Source organism: Ischnura elegans, chromosome 10 (assembly GCF_921293095.1).
Source record: "Ischnura elegans chromosome 10, ioIscEleg1.1, whole genome shotgun sequence".
NCBI classification, from domain to species: domain Eukaryota; kingdom Metazoa; phylum Arthropoda; class Insecta; order Odonata; family Coenagrionidae; genus Ischnura; species Ischnura elegans.
Genome location: NC_060255.1, coordinates 46,341,501 through 46,362,578, shown reverse-complemented (window position 1 = coordinate 46,362,578; position 21,078 = coordinate 46,341,501). Strand labels below are relative to the sequence as shown.

Below are 21,078 nucleotides of genomic sequence, written 5' to 3'. Positions count from 1 at the left end.
TAGACTTTTACTGTTCTTTTTGCTCTCCAATGAAATAAATTCCTCTTCTAAAGTATTTAGATGGAAGTTTTTTTTTGGATCTCACCTTGTTGCTTGTCGTTCAAAGAGGACAGCCTTGCAGGCAAACCGCTGTCTTCGAATGTCAAGTAATATGGTGAGGATTCTGTAAATAAGAAGACCAAACAAATTCCTATTTAATCATATCCATTTGGAACACATTACATTTTTTCAGCTCAAGACCGTGAGAGCCGAGAGCGTGATCGTGAAAGAGAAAGGCTGCATGTTCTAGGTGAGGCCCATCCTTTGTATTGCCATGCTGGTCCAGATGCAGATGGAGGTGAACCGGATGAAGGAGGCGATATGATAATGGACGTCTATGATGTTGTCAATCCTTATGGAATGGTATGTATTCTTAATTGTAATGTACTTGAGGACTTGATACAAAGGTACCTATTTCTCGTCTCCGGTTCACTCCCATTTTCATGCATGTATTTTCCAACCTTTTCTGAGAAGTGATTATAAGAAAAGTTTTCTGGATTTTCACATTTGTGTGCCGATTTTCATGGACAGCAGTTAATCAACACTGCTGCAAATAACGTGAGGTCACTGAAGGGAAGTTACTGGAATGCAATACTTGCATAACTGTCATCTGTAAAAATCCTGTGAAATTATCTTTTTCTGTTTTAATTTGCTATGTAAGTCTCTCAAAGATCTATGAGGCATTTACGAATTAATTTATTTTTCCTTGGGAAATTGGTAATCGTTCCATTAAAAAGTGTTGTTTTTGAGGAGAGAAGAGTACATACTAATGAATGGAATGAAGTAGAACTGTTGCACAATTGTTGCCAGCCTCAATGGTGGTGGGGTAAAGTCCTTTCAAGCTGAAAGGCAGGGGTTCGAGTTCCGCCTTGGTAGGTTTCCTCTGTACTGGGCATGGATGTTTGGTTATCGTATGATGTTAGCTTTTTGCAAAAATATGGTGTAAAAGGCCAATATAGAGCTGTTTTCAGTGGTATGAAAATAAATAAATAAAGTTTCAGTTATTTCTAGTCAGCAGTCATGTGAGGTCCTATTGAAATTGCTAGAGGTAGTTCCTAATGTATTAACATCAGGTAGTGGTAGAACTAGCCGTAGAGTTTGGGGGACATGACATCATTCTTTACCTTTGGATATTTTTCCTCCACGTACAGTGGTTGTCCCCCACACAGTTTACTTCAAAACTTTCAGGCCTGTTCATAAAAACATCCTGGATCTGCCTTTCACATATGGTTTCAAATAAAATCTACAGCTCTTTTCTTGTTGGGAGATTGGAGTGATGGTTTTCAGAAGTTGTCCACTCCATACTTGAGTTCTGTGTGGAGGGTACTTCAATTGCAACATTCTGTCCATCAGATGGGACATCAAGCTGTGGTCCCCTCGGGACTTTTGTAAGGAGCAGGCTAATGACGCCACTGAGATTCTCCCCTCCCTACCTTCCCTACCCTTCCCTCTTGGTGCAAATGACCTTAGCTGTCAGTCGCCTCCTCCAAATACTATACCATCTTTTCTTACACTGCCAAGTTCCTATGAATTTTTTTTGCTTTAAACCAATGGGAAAGAGATGAAGTTCGTGTCATTAATACTTTTTAACCAATACATAACGAGTGTGTAAATGTGCTTTATTTTTTGCAGTTTTCAACGGACACAGTTGCTCTAGGTGGAGGTCCTCCATCCCTCTGTGGAATCTGCTTCATGCCATCATCATATCTCGCTGGACATATGATTTCTTCTCATCCTGGTTGTGGCCAACTGTGGGGTGCAGGATCTTGTGGAAATATTTTAGGTTTGTAGTTATTTTATTGATTAAAATAGAGTTGTGCATTAACACAACATGTTGTCAGTTAACCAGTTATTTATGTTGATGATCATTCAATCTTATTGTGGTTATCTGTGGGAATCTATGTTCTTATGAATAATTTTATTTTTTCAGGTACAAATTACCTCATGTGTATCACATGTCAGAATAAATATAATGCGCAGTATGCACGTTTCCCCATTATGTTTGATGGTCAGCCAAACCAAAACTTTGATATTCCACCATCCAATATGGCTCAGGTTATTGCACCAGATTTGATGTCATCTAGTGTTATTCCAGATGAAGGTAAGTGGGCTGACTTTAAATTGAAGGAAGTCAACTAAGCTTCTAATCATGGCTGGTATGGTTTCATTTTTTAATATTGAATTTTTCATTCAATTCCTGTCAACCTTTATCTTCACCAAATCTTTTAGAATTGCAATTGGTTATCCATTCATTAGAATTTTGATTCATTAGTTTCCTTTGACCAGTTGTGGAGGCATTGTGGGCTACACACTTCAGTGAGTTTTTGACATTTCGGGTAGCAACATCTTGCCCACTGTCGAGTCCTCAAATTTTAAATTTCTTTTATAGTCTTATCTGCATGCAAAGTGGCATTGGATTGATCAAATCACAATTGTTTGACCCAGCAGACCATTGGCCAATAGAGGCATCAGTGTGGCATCATTTTAGGCTGCTGATAACATATCCTGAATCAGTACCTTTTGGAATAAAATTTTAGAAGAATCCAGATAGCAAGAGCTAGTTCTCCTATAGACAATGAATTTTGAGCCTAAAAAATAGGGGTTCAACCTAAGATGCACCATGTGGCTCCAAAACAAAAACAATGTTAAGTTTGAAACACATTCCTTGAGGATAAAAGATGAGTTCTCGTGGGAAACATCATCATTAATGGAATCACTCAACCTCTCCAGAGACTCCTTCATAAGTATTCACTGGTTTCCGTGACATCAGAGGGATGAGGTCAGAATTCTTAAAGGTTCTATCTTACCTATTCTGTTTCAGTCACATCTGTTTTGATACTAATTATTGCATCAGCACTTATCGATATGAAAATTTGAGGTACAACAAAATATCAATTAACATCTTTGACCCAAGGAAGGCAGCAAATGTAGCTAGAACCGTAAATGATGCCATCATCTTTAAAATTGTTGCTAAGGAGGGCTTGCTCGTGTATGTTTATGTAACCAAGCTTAGGGTTGTGACTGTAGCGGGCCTAAAAAAGGCTATAACAAATTGATGCGATAAATGTGGAGATCTTTAATTGACCACTTCCACATTGGTGATCCTGAAGTGATCTGAACCCACGACCTTCTTTGATTCACCAAATTCTTTTAGTGAATTTTCATTTTGTGTCTGTGAGAGTGACCTCGTTCTGTTCTTACCTATAATGAAAAAAATTGCTAATATTTTCTTTTACATGAGATTTTTATTTTTTTTATTGCAGAAGTGGAAATGTCTGGTCCAGATGTAGGGGCTAAATGTGCAGAAGGGATGGAAAATTTCTCGAAATTAGCTCCATATTTGGGACTGAATGAAAGAAAGCCTATTCCAGATCCAATATTATTCAAAGAATCAGATCCATTGGGGGCATCAACTATACCTTCTGTTACTGTTGAGAGTAAAGCAGATGGTGAGTGGAATATTCTTATGGTAAACATTTTTACAGCAGTTACTGACAGATTTGAAAATTTGGAAATCGTGTTGTCGAGTTAATGCAGTGTCTAATTTTTAGTGGCATCTTAGAATATTATGTCTGTGCCTATATGGATTTCATTCTTTCTTATACTGTGGAGCCTCGCTGATCCATCATTTGAGGAATAACTCTTCAGATCATCTGATCTGCCTATCTTAGTCGGTCCACACCCTTTTGTTCCGCACTCCATTTTTTTTACTCTTTCTAACATCAAAACAGATATATTGTGAGTGAAATGAGTCCAGGAGATACAAAGAACTCACGCCACAATATCCTAAATAAAAATAGTGAAGACAATTATCATTTAAGTTTTGTCTTATTTTATGAATAATTTCAACCCCCCTCACAATTAAAACAGATGGGTTCTATAAGTTCCTAATGACTTGCATTTTATATTATATTGATAAATGTTGCGCTCTAGTTAGATCAAAGGATATATCAATGGTCTAACTATTAAAAAAGAGGATATGAAAGGTGTGTCATGCATGCTATTGTGGTTTTTCTATGATGGGCTCTGTTTTTTATTTTTCAAAGTCCTCATTTGCTGTGCTTGGAAATATTTTTTTTTTGCCGTTGTACTGAATCAATTATAGAGGGCCTATTTATTGTAATGTATGGTGGTCATTGGTTTATCTTCACTTTATCGTGAAATTTATACATTTCTATCTTCTAATTGATTCCATGCATTTGTCTTTCTAGTCATTTCTAGATCCAACTCATTGGTAAACACAAAACAAAAGAGTCTAGGAGATCAGGCTGCTTTGCTGAGGTCATCTCAAGATCGAATTACTGCATTGCACAGGACATCAACTGCAACTAAGATTTTGGTTGCAAGGTCTATTACTATGACAGTTCTCTCTCTTCTTTCATCAAGGTAATCATTCTTTTCAATTTTATTTGGGTAAATTTAATAATGTTTCCCAACCAAGGACCCATTTGAAAGTTGAACTCTTTTTTTATTTGACTTAAGACCTCCTATTTATTATTGGTCTTGAAGGTACATTGTTTCATTAATTTCTCTATATCTAGTGGACTAAGTTTTTATTCATTATTCCTCAATAATTTTGGAAAATTTCCCTTTGATAATCCTGAGATTGGTTTGCCTGTTATTTATAGTGTCTTTTGTGGTTTTGCTTTTTTTATTTTTCTTTCGTTATATTTCTCAGAGTTTGTGTATTGCCATTGCTTTTTTATCATTTCTCCCAAATGCCTACTCAAACAAAATTATAATTGTATGGTAAATTTTTCTAATATTCTCTATAAGTGAAAAGAACTGTTTCCATGTAAAGCTAATAGAAATCATTGATCCACTGTCTTTGGAATTGGAATTATCAAGCATTGTCCTTCATTATATTTCTCTGAATTTATTGCTCTAGCAGTAGTAGTCTTAGTAATTGGACAAGAATTTTCCTATTTTTCAATTGGCCTGATCCTATTGCTCTTCATGTTGTTAAAACAGAAAAAGTGTTTGCTGCTGGTGTCATGGTCATAAACACTAGAGGGGTATAGTGGCCCAGTGGGTAGAGTTAGGCTTGAGCTTCTTACCAAAGGTTCTTGGGTTCTATTCCCGAGTGAAGCCTTGGTAAACCCTAATAATAAAAGTGCAGGGTGACCCAGCTGCTCTCCCAACCCGGAATGTATGAAATTAACTCTTTCACCTATCAACCTTTAGGTTGAATCTCTGAGTGAGCGATTGTATATTAACTGGCTTTGATGCCTTTTAAATTAACTTTTTATTTTGCTTTTCTTATTCTCCTTCATACATGCCCTGTTGCTTTCGTTATTTGCAGTGGGTCATCATGTAACATTGCCGATGGTCTCAGAGCAATGGGGCTCTCTGACATACGCAAAGTAGTCCACCTGATGAGCTTGGTCGCCACCGGGAGGGTGGAGTTGGAGACACACTCTGGCCAGCCGACCTCAATAGGTGTCATTTCCACGGGTGGGAGACCTAAGGTGTCTTCTCCTTCGCTGCCAACCCTTGGTGGTCTCTCACACTTGGCTAACCATCTCCCTCCTCCAGCGGCAGCCGCACTGTCATTCTTGAGCACAGCTATCGCAGCTCTCGCTCAGTCGGATCCATCAGCATCATCACTGGTTGTGAAAATGTGCACCAAGGTATGTAGTCTTGAAGCGATCCGTGTTGGTATCCCATGAATATACCTCTCTCAAGATTGCCACCTGGTAAAAAAAATTAAAGGCAGGCGTCATTTTCAGTTCCAACTAATCATTCATTCTCAAGGTTTGTGAAATAAGTTGGAGAATTAAAGGTAAATGACCTTTAAACAAAGCAATAGCTGCCTTTAACTCATTTTCTGCGGCGTGACTCACTTTCTTCCTGCATAACAACGAATTTTCTATTTTTCTTCAATTTGCCAGTGAAGCCATTTTGTATAATGAGAAGTTAGTGACAATGGAAACTTAGTGAGTCTATACTGTATGTGGTAATGTATTTGATATGACTGGAAGTATAATGTGACCTGCGGATGGGCAGTGGTTAGAAGAACCTAGACATGACCCACCAGTGAGTTACACCATACTGAATGAAGTACACCCATGACCCTCCAGTTAGTCCCACTGTACTCTAAACCCAGGGAGGGATATTCATCTCCGTAGCGAACTTTTTAATTTTCTTACCTGGTGGTGATCTAGTGAAAAGTTCTTTCTTAATAAGATCTGCGAAAGTATTAAATCATGCAAAATGGGTAGCCTAAGGATTTTGTGGGTTAAGCAGCTATGGATTATAGATGTGCCCTGCTACACTGAAACCTCCAAACCTCCATACAACAAATTTTGGGGACTGGAAAAATTGTGACTTTGCTATATGGATTTGGTGTGCAGGTTGCATCTTTGCATCACGAAGTGTTGACTTGGGGAGTGTTTTTAACTATTCTTTACTTTTTAATTTTCTTGTTATGTACACCAAAAATTATAAATACTATTAACATTATTACAGTTCTTCTAGTGAGAGGGGTTTAATCCTTGAAACCCCCTTTGCTGCTTCCTTGCTGAATGAACAAATATGAACAGAAAAACCCTGCTATTGTGATGCTAAATTCCTCCTCTTTCCCCTGTTTTTTCCATATCTCCTTAGTTTTCTGTTTTCTCGCTGTTTCCACTGCTACTTCTGTTTCTCACCACTTCCTCAAAACTGTCAAAGTCTCCCCATCTGATCTTCAAAATGTATATTATATGTGGTGTTCTCATGTACTATTATGTCTTGTACCAGATGATGGCTCTGCGAGCCAAAACTTGTTGTGCACATTAAATAATTGTGGAAGATTGCAATCATCATTTTACTATTTTAATGTTTCAAACTTCCACTGCATTTTGCCTGAATTGGTTGTATTTGTTATAAACACCTGTACTATTGCTAGAATTATCTGGAATTGACAATGGGACATATTTGTCCCGTTAGTATAAGATGTTTAGCAAACCCCTGTGGTTCTAGTTTTTATGCTGATGTTGGGTTTCTATCTACTCTTCCCTCCGTACCCTTCCCTTGTATGGCCAATGGCCTTAGCAATTGCTCAGTAACTCTAAATACCATGGCTCATGTTTTTCAGCTATTAATGCTTGTTTAATTTTTTTCAGGAATTAATGGCTGCCGCCATGGGAATGATGAATCCTCCTTCTCTTTGTAAGAAAGGACCCCATGGTTCAACTTCTGGCTTTGCTGTCACTCAAGCCCTTGTGAGTTTGCTTGCATCACATTGTGGCAATTCACTCACTGGTTCTCGGAAAGGTACTCTCCATCAATTTTGTTATGCTTCAATGATTCAAATGGTTTTAATTTAATTTAATGCTTTTTTAACTTGTCATCATTTCAGTTTTTGTTTAATGTATTTTATAGATTATTAAAACTTTAAATTGTGTGCATTAGTTTTTTGTATCTATTATTATTCTTTCTCAAATTTAATTGTTCACAGGAGAAGAAAAGCAATCAACTGGACCATCGCTAGAGCTTGCTGATGCATTAGCAGCATGTGTCCTGTCTTCTCGACTTGCTCCTTCTTATCGGGAATGGGCTTCTCAACAACTGGTAACAATACTGCCTATATTATTTGTGCATTAATTAATAATTTCTTGAATTTGATTCATTTTCTGGTCTAACATATGCTTAGAATATACCTCGAAGAAAATATTTTAGGAATAGAGTATTAATTATAAATGCCAGATTTTTCCATCATTTATGTCATAAAATTGGCTCACTGCTTGCTATGGCATCTTTACTCTAAATCAGCCTTGTGTGATAATAACTTTCATTGGCCTTTAAATGGCAGTGAAAATGAGGGAGTCATTACTGAAAAATAATAAAATTGAAATGATCCTCATGGGACCTCTAAAAAGAAACACATTGATTCCTCATATGGATCCATGTGTTTCTTTTTAGATATCGCCATGAATTTCTGCATATGACTTTCAGCCGATGATTTCTTCTTCTTGCACTTATTGTTAGACTGATATATGTTATTTATAGGCATTTTGGTTAGCTTATTTTATGTACACAACTGAGTTCGAAAATTTGGTTATTTTGAAAACTCAGTTAGCACGGGTATATGCTAAGCCACTGAGTTACTTTGTCATATACCAAGTGTGCTGCAAAAATATGTGAGATATGGAGAATAGTAGAATTTTTAATCGATATAATTGAGTATTAAAATGAGATTTTAACTGCTCATCATTACATGATTACATTAGTAGCTAAAAATGAAATGGCTTGTTTTTGGCAAGGTTGATGTTAACAGGGATTCTCGAGCGATGGGTTCAGGAGGAGGGTGTAAGTTTAATGGGAAGGTAGTGAATTTATGGTTAATGATCTCATTAATGGCATTATTCTAATTTTTCAAAATTTTACAATCCATTTCTCAGGCAGGAAGCTCAGATTTTCAAGTTGTTTTTTTTTTATTGAATCACAAAATTTTCTGTCCCCTCGATACAAAATAATGATGAATTTTCACCATTTGGGTAACTGTATTTTTGCAATATTGTACTGTTTAACTGGTGGATTTTTTATTTAACGCTGTTTTATGTTACATTGGTATGGAGTATGGTTTTAAAACAATACTTCTGTAAAGTTGCAGTTCATGATCTCATACTATTGCTATTTTGATTTTTATCTTAGGTTAAATGCCTGTCTTCAACCACCTCTGCATCTCACAATCAAAGGAGTGAGTGCATAAATTATGCTGACCTTTCCGGGGTTATGCCAAAATCCTCTGTGATAGAACTTGTTGGGCATGACAACAGAGTGTCTTCATCAGCTTGGCATGAAAAGAAGGAACTCCTTGCGACTTGGTATGAAGCTTTGTGATACTATATAATTTCATATTCCACTTGAATGCTATTATTTTATTTTAACTGCCTAAAGTGTCTTATTTTAATATTTATTATAATTTACGTAAATATTGATTTTTTTAGTGGCTATGATGGCACCGTCAGAGTTTGGAGTGTGGCAAATAAGTCTCAGTCTTATTTGGAAAATACATTGGTCTTTTATAAATCTGAAGACATATATGGGAGTGAACTTCATGGAAAATCAATATCTCTTCTCTGCTGGTCAGCTAGTGGGAGATATTTAGCTGCTGCTATGGAAAATGTGATTAATATCTGGATATTACCAAGTGAGTAATTATTTCTAACTGAAAAAGATTTTTTACTGTGGTTCAATCAGTTATATAGAGTCCCCATTAAAAAAATGTTCCACTTAAGCATAGAATGAAGGCACAAATTTTTTGAAAGCTCAGATAGTCGCTCCAATTTTACAATGCTGCACCCCTATCCTAGGTCTTTGAACGGCTCATTTATTGCAGCCTCTTCCCAAATAATGTTTTAGCTAGGACGGAGCTTGCTGGAGGGCTAGAAGATAACCCTTTCTGATATTTTATAGTGAAAAGGACTTGGCAAAGGCTTGGGTGACATTTTGGAAATCCGAGTACTTTTTTATTCGGAAATTGTCTCAAATTACTTGCTGCTTTTTTTGCATTGTTATTTTAATTTAGAATCTACCATCGAAGTAAATCGAATCAAGGCTGATATGTAAGTTTAATGATATGAAAGATAAACTATCATTATCATCATAAGTGAGCAATCCTAAGATTGGTTTGTTGTCTTCATTAGGTCAGAAAACGAAAACCACAAAGTCTTTCTCTAATTCAGGTAATGGTTTACAAAATGCTGTGATGTTGTAAAATTGCAATTTCATAAAAGCATCTTTGCATCAGACATCATATTTCCAAAAATAAGGAAAATATAAAAGCATGCTATGTCTCATTTTTAAGGTGATGAATTGAAAAAGGTTTTTAATGGATTGTTTCATTGAATTTATGCAATTTGATATTATTTATAGCATTCAAATTTTTAAATTTATTTGGTACAATGTATCCCTTTTCTTTTTCTTTTTTTTTGTATGTTTTTTAACCTCTTGCAGTAATTTATTAACCCCCGACAAATAAAGCAAAGGTTGATATGTAGGGCCATCCATGTATGACTCGCAGCAACATGTATCTTTGGAATTTCTTTAACAGTTATTTGTGTTTGGTATCAGGGGCAAACCCATTTATAACTCACTATTTTTATATCAATCCGGATGATGAAGTGAGATGTTCATTTTTAAATTTTAATTTGTGATATGGACGTCATCATCAGTAATGAGAAATTGCAGTTCTCCTCCCAGGTCTTTAACCCCTTGCGGTCCAACGTCGAGGCTGGCTCGACAAGTCTAGTGCTATGAGCACTAGGTTTGTCGCAGCATCAGGTCTAACTTCGAGTTGAGGTCAACATCACAAGGCGAAGGGATTTGTACGAGGGCAATGTTTCAAGAGATAACCTGATTTGCTGTACATTCGAAGTTACACCTGATGCTGTGACGAGCCTAGTGCTCGTAACACTAGACTTGTCGAGCCAGCCTCGACGTCAGATATCAGAGCAAGTTGGTCAATAGGGTTGTTTCCATCATCGAAGACAAAAAAAGCCATTGATTGCGATTCGTTACCCACCATTAGTGTATTCAAAATATACAAATTATTTGGTTTTAGAAATCCCAGTTTAGACGAATGTTAATATTCAATTTTAACCTCATTTGAAAAAGGCCAGATTGGTGGCCATGGGATGCCACTCCACGTCACGTCACAAGGGCCCAGATGCTATACGAGTAGTCAGGAGTTTTACATCGTCTGAGATTACCTATGCATGCATGAGGCACAGAGCTCAGGGAAACTTGTCTTAATAATCACCTATTAAAACTGCCTATGGTCGGAAAGTTTCCTTCGTTTGATAAGGTATTAATAATCCTTATTTAAGCCAAGCGCTACCAGCTAGCATGCTACTCAGCTACCTGCTAGCATCCTGCGTCGTATCAGTGCTCAAAGCCTCGCCCCAAGGTCACCTCACTTGCGGCAGCGGGAACCAGAACGTCACACGGAGTTTTCCCGGCATTCATACTTAGCCGTCGCATTTTCGTGCGCTTGAAAATTTTCACTTTTCATTAAATCACGAAAAATAGATATCGTCATTTAAAAATCTAAAAGCGTGAAATGCGTACTCCAGGTGTAATATTCTTTCGATTTAGGCAATAAAAAAATAATAGGAAACCACCCTATTACGGTGCCCGATATTCTTAAGGTTTTCATAAGACTTGTCTTTTCTCTAACTCTTCTCACAACTGTGATTTTTGGAAATAATCTCCCGGAGCAGGGAGTTAAACACGTTATTCTATTTTGTGAAAGCATTATTGTAGAAGTTACAGAAAGTATCAACTGATTATAGTTACTCTCAGAAGAAATTAGAGTGGAAATAATTTTTGGAATTGGTAAAACAAAACACTAGCCTCATCCTCAATCACTAAACCCTTTCTGGGATAACTAGCAGTCATTTAACAGTTATCATTATAAATTTTTTGCCAACTTATTAAAATTTACAGTTATTGCATTATCTAATGATTTTCAATCTCTTTTACCCTCTTCAGATACAGTAGGTCTCCTATTGAGTGGTGAAGATTATCACATTCTTGAGCAATCAGCATGGGTCACCACATTACAGTGGCCCACACATTCCAATGGTGATTCGTGGGAGTGTAGTGATTTGTGGGAGTGCCTTTTAGTTGGGCGGAGCAATGGTACAGTTGCACTTGCTGATGTAACAATCACCTCAGCAGAAGTGGAGGAACTGCCTCAGTGCTCACGACAATATGGTAATGCCAAAATAGATGGTGTTCAAGGAACTCATTACTCTATCAAAACTGTAGCTCTAATTTTGCATTTCTCCACTCCTTTCAGCTGCTGTGACTCACATTTCTTGGTTTGAGGAAGAAAAAGAATTTGCCATTGCATTTGCTGATGGAATTATGAAACTGTCTAGGAAAAATCCTAATTTCCAAACAAAGGAAATAGTTGCCCATGGGGTAAGGTTGATTGTACCTTCAGCATAGTTTAAATGTTTGTACTTTTATATATCACACTTGTGGTTTCTCTATTTTATTATGTTTCCATTGAACATGTAAAAATTAGTGGAGTGAACAATGATAGAGAGGTTTTGCTCAATATTATGTTTCATGCCATTTTAGAAAATTAAGCTATCTTTTCAATTGTTTACCTTTGTGTCATGCATCTTGCATTTACTCATATTCTATAGAAATAATCTAGGTAGTTTGAAAATTTCATTATTGATGAAGGCATTATTATATGCGCATATTATAAATACATATGTATTGGACGGTGTGGAAAATTTTATTTTATACTTAAAAGAATCAACATGAGGTTGATTTTTCCTTATCTGAATCATGCCTTGATAACACTTAATGAGTGTTGTCTTTGAATTTTAGATCAGTTTATATCTAATTCACTTGGATTTCATGCCTAGAAAAGTTTGAATGTGAAAGTAAGAATGTTTCACGTACTCAGTTTATGCATGCATATTAGAATCACATTCTATTATTATTATTATTCTTAAAAGTTTGTCTCTCATTTTGCTGTTTATGATGGCATAATCTTTGCTTCAGTACATATGACAGAAATTAAGTTTCCATATGCTTGAGTGATTTGGTAATTAGTTTTTATTAAATATATGCAAATAGTTGTTCTATTGATCTATTTATTAATGGTGTTGTAATTTACTTACTGATTTCTTGCTAATCAATGAATTACACTTAAAGCAGAGGGTGGGAAATGAACTTGAGCATCGTTCTTTGTTATTGACTTTAATGTATCACACTTAAGCATGGTTAAACTAAGCAACTGTGCTTTCCAAACAATAACAAAAACGATAATCCAAACAGTTTACTAATGATATCAATATGGATCATATAAATTCATGAACAATAAAAATCACTCACTCCAATAAATTGTAAGTTATTTCCTGGTGTATCATTTGAGTGGATAGTTATTTATTAACTTGATATAGGAGTAGGCTAGGCATCCTGGTTGTCCTCCTTGTTGATTCATCTTCAAGACCACAGTTTTGCCGGCATTGCAGCAGGCACCCTCAGGTGTGGAGTGTTGGATACAAGTGTTTTCCCATCTTATACAGGCCGTGGTTTTGGCCAGGTGCATCCTGATTGGTCGGTTTGTAGAAGTTATGAAATCTATCATCAGTACCAACCAATCAGAATGCATGTGGTCAAAAACAAAACCTATATAAGAGGGGAAAAACTTCCATCTAAACTTCCATCTGCTGCAAGCTGGCACTAAGATGAATCGATGCAGAGGATAACCTAGGAGCCTAACTGCGCCTACTGCATCACTCCGTGGAAGCCTTAATCAAAATTTGATGTAGGAATGATGATAAAAGACATATGTGGTGTAGAAGAGATGAATTTATTTGAAATAATGTCATACAAAATAATATTTTCTCAGGGGGCATTCACTTGCATTCAATGGGGTCCTCGTGGGGTATTCCTTGCAACTGGGGGCTCAGATGGTGCTTGTAGAATATGGAAAGAAGTGGATGAAATGTGGATCTGTGTCTACTCCCTCGCTATCCCCCATGAAGCTGCATCCTTGAAGTGGTCACCATTTGTTGGTATGATATTGATATATGCTTAGTTTACCATTTTTTATTACTTATAGTGTGTGTGAAATGTCCCATTCAGGTCGAAAATATCTTACTTGTTGTGATTGAAGATTTTTAAGCTGAAGGCTAACATCCAAATGATAACCATTCCCCTGACTGCACATGTAGTAAATACATTCTAATCTTGATTGTGCTACTGCATGTTCAGTTGAAGTTTCACTTATTTGTAAATTTTCATAGGAGTTGTTATCAGATAGAATTTTGATTCATTTACAGAGTGGGCATTGTCATGAATAACCTGGTAAGTGAATTTGATTTTGGCTGAAAAGTTGTTGGATATCAGGGGAAAAAATAAAAATTGGAATTGTCATGTTTGTGTTAGTATTATAGTGCTTCATACCATATCTTTGTGATTCAAAACAGCACCAACATCCAGTTTACTAGCATCGACAAATTAATGAAATTCCTCGTTGAGCTGAGGGAAAGATGATATAGGTGGATTTGTGAGAGCTTTCTTCAATTGACAGAAGATCTCATTTTCAACAGCTGTCCATGGAAAAGGAATATTTTTACGTTTTAGGCGATTCAGTGTCATAGAAATTTCAGAATACTTTGGAATGAACTTGCAGTAAAACCCACTAAGTCCAATGAATCTGGCCACTTCCTTCACTGTTCTTGGAACTGGGAACTGTTCAATGGGTCTCGCTCTCTCAGGATCAACTTGTAAGGATCCATTTGTGATGAGATGGCCCAGAAAAGTGAGTGACTCCATACCAAGTTTAACCTTGTCCTTGCACACCGTCAAGCCCGCACTGTGTAATTTGTTGAGAACAGCTTTTACATGATATACATGGTCTTCAGCAGACTTGGAATAGATACATAATTCGTGAATATATGGATAAATACAAGAATATTTCAGATCACCCTAGACCTCATTGATGAGACGAGTGAATATTTGTGGAGAATTTACAAAACCAAACAGCAATCGAGTATATTGATATACTCCGAAAGGTGTAACAAAGGCAGTTAATGTCTTAGAATTCTCAGATAATGGTATTTGATGAAAAGTGGAATTGAGATCAAGAAAAGTGAAATATTTTGCATCAGCACAATATTGAAAAGCATGTTCAACAGAAGATGTTGGAAAACTATCTGATTTAACAATCTTCTTTAACTTACGGTAGTCAACCACTAGTCTTTCAGATCCATCCTTTTTAGGCAATAGAAAAGCTGGCGAACACTAGTTCGAATTGGAAACCTCAATCACCTTGTTGAAGTTATTTCGGGTTTCCCACCGGATAAGGCAGAGACATCGACGACAGGGCAGGAAATCGAAACCACACACTGCTACCAAATATGTGGCATATCATACGTCTGGAAAACCTCAGATCTTTCCTCAATCACCTTCTTATCAAGTAAGGACTGGATGTATTTCTTCATAAGAGTAGCCTTTGGTGGTGACAATGGATATTGATGAGATCGTATAGGAGTTGAATCTAGCAGTTCAATTTCTTAATTCATTTCAGACGTGACACCCAAATCGTGAGAAATCACGTCAGGATACTTTGACAATAAGCCCTTCCAATTATCTTTCAATGCACTTTCAGTGGAGAGCAGTACATGTGATGCAGACGAGTTACTAACTGGCACTGAACTAAATGCTTTGCATTTCCCAAAAAAGAAAACAAAAATTGCGGCACACTTTCGAAACTCACATTCGTTGCACGGATGATCATGTTTGATTTACAAATAAAATTCACACCAAGTAACTCGGGAAACAGAATTTTGGCTAAACAAAACATATGGTTCCAAGAAAACTTGCTGATTTGGACCTTAAGAGACACGGAGGAATTAATATGAAATGGCTGGCCCGATATTGTAATCAATTCAATGCCAAATTTCTTTTGATTTATCTTTTTGCGGGGGTATTTCAGAGTAGCAAAGAAATCTTCATCACAAAGGGGAAGTAAACACCTGGTATCTTTTAAAGCCTAGAATGGCATTGAATGAAGATTAATGGTTAATATTGGCAATCGGTTCTCACACTTGTCACGGATACTCATCAAACTCATGGCAGGCTGGCTTAATTGTCGTCTTTTGGACACTCATTCACTTTGTGGCCAAGTTTTTGACAGTAAGAACATTTAATAGGAAGGGACACTTCGCTAGACACACTAGAAGAGGCGTTTCTAGAGATACGATGAAAAGTGTTGGAGCATTCAGCACAATCTTTCAAATGTTTAGAAGCCTGCGTGATAACAGAGTCCAATTCGTCAAATGTGTTGGGCTGATTAGAGAACATGATAGCAGATTTAGTTAATGGATTTAGCCCTTGAATAATGAGTCGCACATTGGAAGACTGTGAGTAATGCAAACCTTACACTTGAATAGCATCATGTATAGAACACACGAAGTCATGGGGCGTCTCGCGAGGAAATTGAAAACGCTTTACTTTGGTAGTGATCAGGCGATCAAACTCTGTTGCTAACAATTCTAGCCCAAACTCTTTCTGTGATTTGAGGCCATGAGAGATTCAAGGTTAACATAGACAACCAAAAATGACGAGAACTGGCGGAAGTTTAGAAACTACAAGGTACAATAGCGTTGACAGAGGAACCCATGACAAAGTAACAATGTCATTAATCTTTAACATGAAATTAAACCAATTCTCACTGTTAGAGACTTCAAATGACGGAAAATCACTGAGTAATTTTTTGACAATTACTCAATGATTTTCCGTCATAGTGGAGACATAGTGGAGAATTATCGCCATTGTCCAGTGCTCAGAGACATCGACGATAGGGCAGGAAATCGAAACCACGCTCTGCTACCACCAAATATGTGGCATTACGTATTTACATCTTGCAGATTCATAATGTAACCCCCAGACACAGGAAACTAATCGTCTGTCACTAGCTGGATGAGGGAAAGACTCTACAAAACAAGAATAATCAGCAGTTAGAGAAACAATTGTGATAAAATTACAAGTCATGTTCGATCAAAATGTATTCCAAGTAGAAATATTTAAAATCAAAATTATTACAAAAATCAACAATGATACATAACTAATAATCTCATAAGGAACATTGCCAATACTTTTAAAAGCTAAGTACAAAGCTGTGTTTGCCTACCAGCACCAAAACTTATTTTTGAGAAATCACTCTCTCAGTCGACCAATGTGATTGCCATGACCACCGATGAGCAAGAGGACTGCCTGAGCAGCAAATAGTGGCAGAGTGGAGGGGGGGAATTTTGCAAAGGAGTGGGGGAATACAGCAATGGCCAAGTTAGCTGCATCGGTATAAACTCCCAGCAAGTGCCCGTGTTGACTGGAACCTCTGGAACACTTTTCATTGTCCAGGCAGGGGTTGGGGGAGAACAGTGTACCACCGGGTTTCTTCTCCTCTATCTCCTGTGTTCGAGACATGGCCAAGTGGTGTGATCGCTGGTTGAGGCAAGCCATTGGAATTCAAGGAGGGGTAAGACAGTAGGATGAGGGCTTGAAGGGAGAGAGAGTAATGATAGGACAAAGTGGAGTACTTCTCACTCCAAACTGCATTCTTATGCCTCAGCACCCACTTCCCCTAGATTGCCAAGTGTAGGTATTCCTCCACCATACTAGCTATATAGGTAAGTCTTGATCTCCAGGTGGGCTGTCTGGCTGCTTCGGATGGCAACTTTGGAGGACAGAGTTCGGAGACTTAAAGAGTCTCCAAGCCTTTGAGTCAAAGGCCCTTTGCATGAAAATCCTTTGAGTGCAAAATCTTAGCGCAAAAAGTCCTTAGCGGGAGAAGTTCCGCGGATAAATTCAGAGGAAGTTCGGAAGAATTTGGAGGAATTTCTGGGGGGGTTCACTAAAAAATGCCACATGGTATCTCTGTAATGTTTGAACATCCCATTCCCAATATGTATGACTTGGTGCTCCATTGTGTTAAAATTTATTTTATACCATAATGCAAATTTACTTTGGAAATCGTTTATGTCATTACTGTGTGGAAGTTGTTAATCTTCATCATGAAACTTCATTTCTGCTGAAAAAGACTTCATTGATAATTGTAAAGTTATACCTTACATAAATCTAGTCTATTATACCTACATTATTCTTACCTTATAAAGGAATTGATTCATATGCTCTTTATATTTTCTCAGTTACGTATTTCAATAATCAACTCCACGCACAATTTAATAATGGCCAAACTAAATTTGTTTTTGGCTGCTCAGTGCCATTTTCTATTAGTTTGGATTTTAGCACTTTAATTTTGCATTTTATTGAAATTACATCATCTAAAAAAATAAATATTCAATTAAATACCTACTTATTTTATTTATTGAAAGACCTGGAAATTTAAGAAAATAGTAAGCCAGAAAAAGCCAGGGAATTTTGGCTTGATACTGGAGATGCCACCCTGATAATGCATTAAAAATAAAGTTCATATTTTGTAATTCCAATTACTATGGGAAAAAGATACATACCATCATTTGGGCCTGACCGTTAAATTTCTGTTTTACACTTTTAGAAAACAAAAACGGGGTGAAAATACAAGGAAAGTGTGAACTATAGGAATATCTCTAATTCAAGATAGTAGTAGGTTCCTAATAACATTTGTGTTAAATCAGTAAAACTGTAAAAACTTTCTAAGTTATTATGAAAAGCAGGTAAATTTTAGGGTTACAAAACAGTGTTTTCTCTTCATTTTCTCAAATACATACTTAAGTATTAACCTGAAAATCTTGTAGGAATATTTGCGTATTATATTAATATTTATATTAGTGCATTCAGCCAAGCAATTTTTAATATTTGCATTAGTACATTCAGCCAAGTAATTTTTACATCAAAATAAATTTTCAGATTACTACCGTATAAGCGCGTGTAAGAGGCGCACCTTTTTCCCCAGATATTGCAGCCGAAAATGGGGGTGCGCCTCTTACACAAACTTCTTATCTTCCCCCCCTCCCCTTCAACGGTTGCAAGTTCAAGGGGAACTGAGTGGCCTTGGTTTTCAGCGTGAGTCAGTCATCTGAAACCCTGGGTCAAAATCAAGCGGCAGGCAGGGGAGTTTCTCCCTTAGGGACGTATTTTTAAAATGCTCCTGTTTGAATTTCTTGCAAGCATCGCGCCGTCACGTCGGTACCCCAGAGGTGAACATTGAAAAGATCGCGCGGGGTGATTCGCTCCGGAGCGCGCGCTAAATTTATTGCCACGAGTGGGCATCCCGCGGCATTTATACTGCATATAGTAATATCGGTGTCACAACCTGCGGTTGAAAAAGTTCGAACGAGTGTGCTCATTGTTGGACTTAATGGTGGATAGAAGAAATCGGAAATGCTTATAAGTGAAGAGTGCTGAAGGAGAGGTCGAGGGGAAGAGGGCTCCCTCCCCTCCGTATTTAAAGCTACGAGCGAAGGAGCAAGGGAAGAACACGTCCGATCTTGCATGTGACGTCGTTGCCTTTAAAGCGAAGGGGTGAAGGCGCAGCAATGTGATATACGCAGTTTGCGTTGCCTGAGTTTCCAGTCCGTCTCGTCTTGTTTGAATGCGCTTATGCTACGCTTGTTTCTTCCGAAATTGTGCTGTTTGGGCTATGTTGAATATTAGTAGCCTTATCTTAGCTATAAATCTTTGTGTCAATCAATTAGAGCTCAAAAAACTTAAATGCTGTCAGATATACGTCGCGTTAGGTCTAATTCTTTTTAGAACCTCGTGCGTGCCATACAATTGCTGAAAGATATCGAGGTATCTTCGAGCTCAGAAGGTGACTCACGTAGCATTTGACCTCCAGAAACTCGGGGAATTGAACCTGGTAGACCGAAAAAGGTCAGTTGGTGGAATGGGGTAGGGATGAAACACGTTTCCATTGTTCCCCTGTAACTTGATATTTTCCTGTGGAGTATCGGAAAGGGAAAAAACGGCAGAGGCATTGGCTGATGGAGAGCCGAGTGTAGTTCCGTTAGGCCCCTTGCACACACACCGATTTTGGACGGCCGGTAAAATATTGGCCGATATTTTACCGGCGAAGCGATGCTTGCACACACGCCGGAGTTTTACCGGTCAAACGATACGTTGCTAAGTTTTTGAGCCGGCGTCGGCGATCCACAGTGACAATAGCCGGCAGCTAACCGGCATTTTGCCGGTGCCGGCGTGTGGTCGGTACGTGTGCAAGCTCCAATGCTCTCCCATTGTTCACTATTGGAAAGTGGACGGCCGATATTTTACCGGCCGTCCAAAATCGGTGCGTGTGCAAGGGGCCTTAAATCTACGACGTGGTTATTATCCTACGGCGCTGAGATTGCCCCGATTGTTGTTCAATCTCTTGGGAAAGCTCATGCCATTTGCCTGTCGTGTTTTGCCTTAAAATTTTCCACGGCTGCAATTCTATTGCAATACTCCTGCGAGAGCTTTTAAACAAAATTGTTCGTGAGTAGGACAAGCAACGTAGAGCGATGGCGTATGCAAAGAGAGGATCAGAACTCTTTCTACTCCCTCTTATGCCGCCGCAGTTATCAAAACTTCCTCTTTCAAATAGTACTGAAAGAGGACATTTCGATAACTGTCGAAATTCCAGGCATATGTCTGCAATACCGCACGATAGGATAAAAAAATGTCGCAAAATTTTTTTTCTTTATAGCTTCGATCATCAAAATAGGGGTGCGCCTCTTACACGTGTGCGCCTCTTACACAAGCTTATACGGTATTTCTATTGCTATGTGTGCTTATACTCTTGTGTCTTTTACAGGAAGAGGAATAAAACCATTGCTGCTTTGCGTTGGAAGTTCCTATGGATGTATAACAGTTTGGCTTCTACCAGACAGTATTTCTGAAGAAAGGGCAAAGAGCCCTAAATTGCTGTTCAAATTACATGGCCATTCATATTATCCAGTCACGTCATTGGCCATACACCATGATGGTGTACTACTTGCATCTGGTAATGCTTGCCCTACAAATAATTCAGGTTTGATATTTTGGAAAAATTTATCGGTGTTCTTTTGAGCCCTGATGATACTTGTATAGTGCTGGCCCTTAACCAATTTTCTTTTTAACTCAAGTTAATTTTGAGGTAGATGTCTTGTGGAATAACGAGAAATTATTTTTTCTGTTTAATCGTTTAATTTGTAGATATTTCAAGGAATGAATATGAATCTGCCCCATATTTTCGCTGGGGAGCAGTTGTTAACTGCCTACTTTGCTACCAGTTTGCCATCACTCCTTTTCTTTCTCCTTTACTCTTGAGTACATAATCTTGGATATGCTGGCTTAGTAATTGATAATTGCACTATCCATTCCTCAGTTTAGAAACTATGCATGAATAAAGAGACTTCATTGATAATGGTAAAGTAATAGATTACATAATTCTAGTCTATTATAAATTATTCTTACCTTAGGAAGGAATTGATTCATGTTCTCAGTATATTTTCTCAATTATTCCAGTAAAGCTTTTGTTTGTCCAAGCAGTGACTATTTTAATTAGAGACACTTGGGTATTATGGAAAGAACCTTGAAGTGCAATACCTTGTCCAACAT

General features: G+C 37.6%; 1 protein-coding gene across 2 annotated transcripts in view; it reads left to right on the top strand.

Moving 5' to 3' along the window:
- LOC124167339 (probable E3 ubiquitin-protein ligase HERC1) overlaps positions 1-21,078 on the top strand; it is a 110,834-nt gene that overhangs the window by 65,376 nt on the left and 24,380 nt on the right. Inside the window, exons 43-56 of one of the 2 annotated variants that reach the window (XM_046545334.1) lie at positions 233-402; positions 1,672-1,822; positions 1,970-2,140; positions 3,303-3,488; positions 4,251-4,425; positions 5,342-5,669; positions 7,146-7,296; positions 7,481-7,593; positions 8,677-8,849; positions 8,973-9,175; positions 11,518-11,742; positions 11,828-11,952; positions 13,403-13,568; positions 20,294-20,482. In XM_046545334.1, the coding sequence (XP_046401290.1) occupies positions 233-402; positions 1,672-1,822; positions 1,970-2,140; positions 3,303-3,488; positions 4,251-4,425; positions 5,342-5,669; positions 7,146-7,296; positions 7,481-7,593; positions 8,677-8,849; positions 8,973-9,175; positions 11,518-11,742; positions 11,828-11,952; positions 13,403-13,568; positions 20,294-20,482 (2,526 nt within the window). Of the gene's footprint in view, positions 1-232; positions 403-1,671; positions 1,823-1,969; positions 2,141-3,302; positions 3,489-4,250; positions 4,426-5,341; positions 5,670-7,145; positions 7,297-7,480; positions 7,594-8,676; positions 8,850-8,972; positions 9,176-11,517; positions 11,743-11,827; positions 11,953-13,402; positions 13,569-20,293; positions 20,510-21,078 lie in introns of both variants that reach the window. The other variant, XM_046545333.1, reaches the window with a different exon arrangement.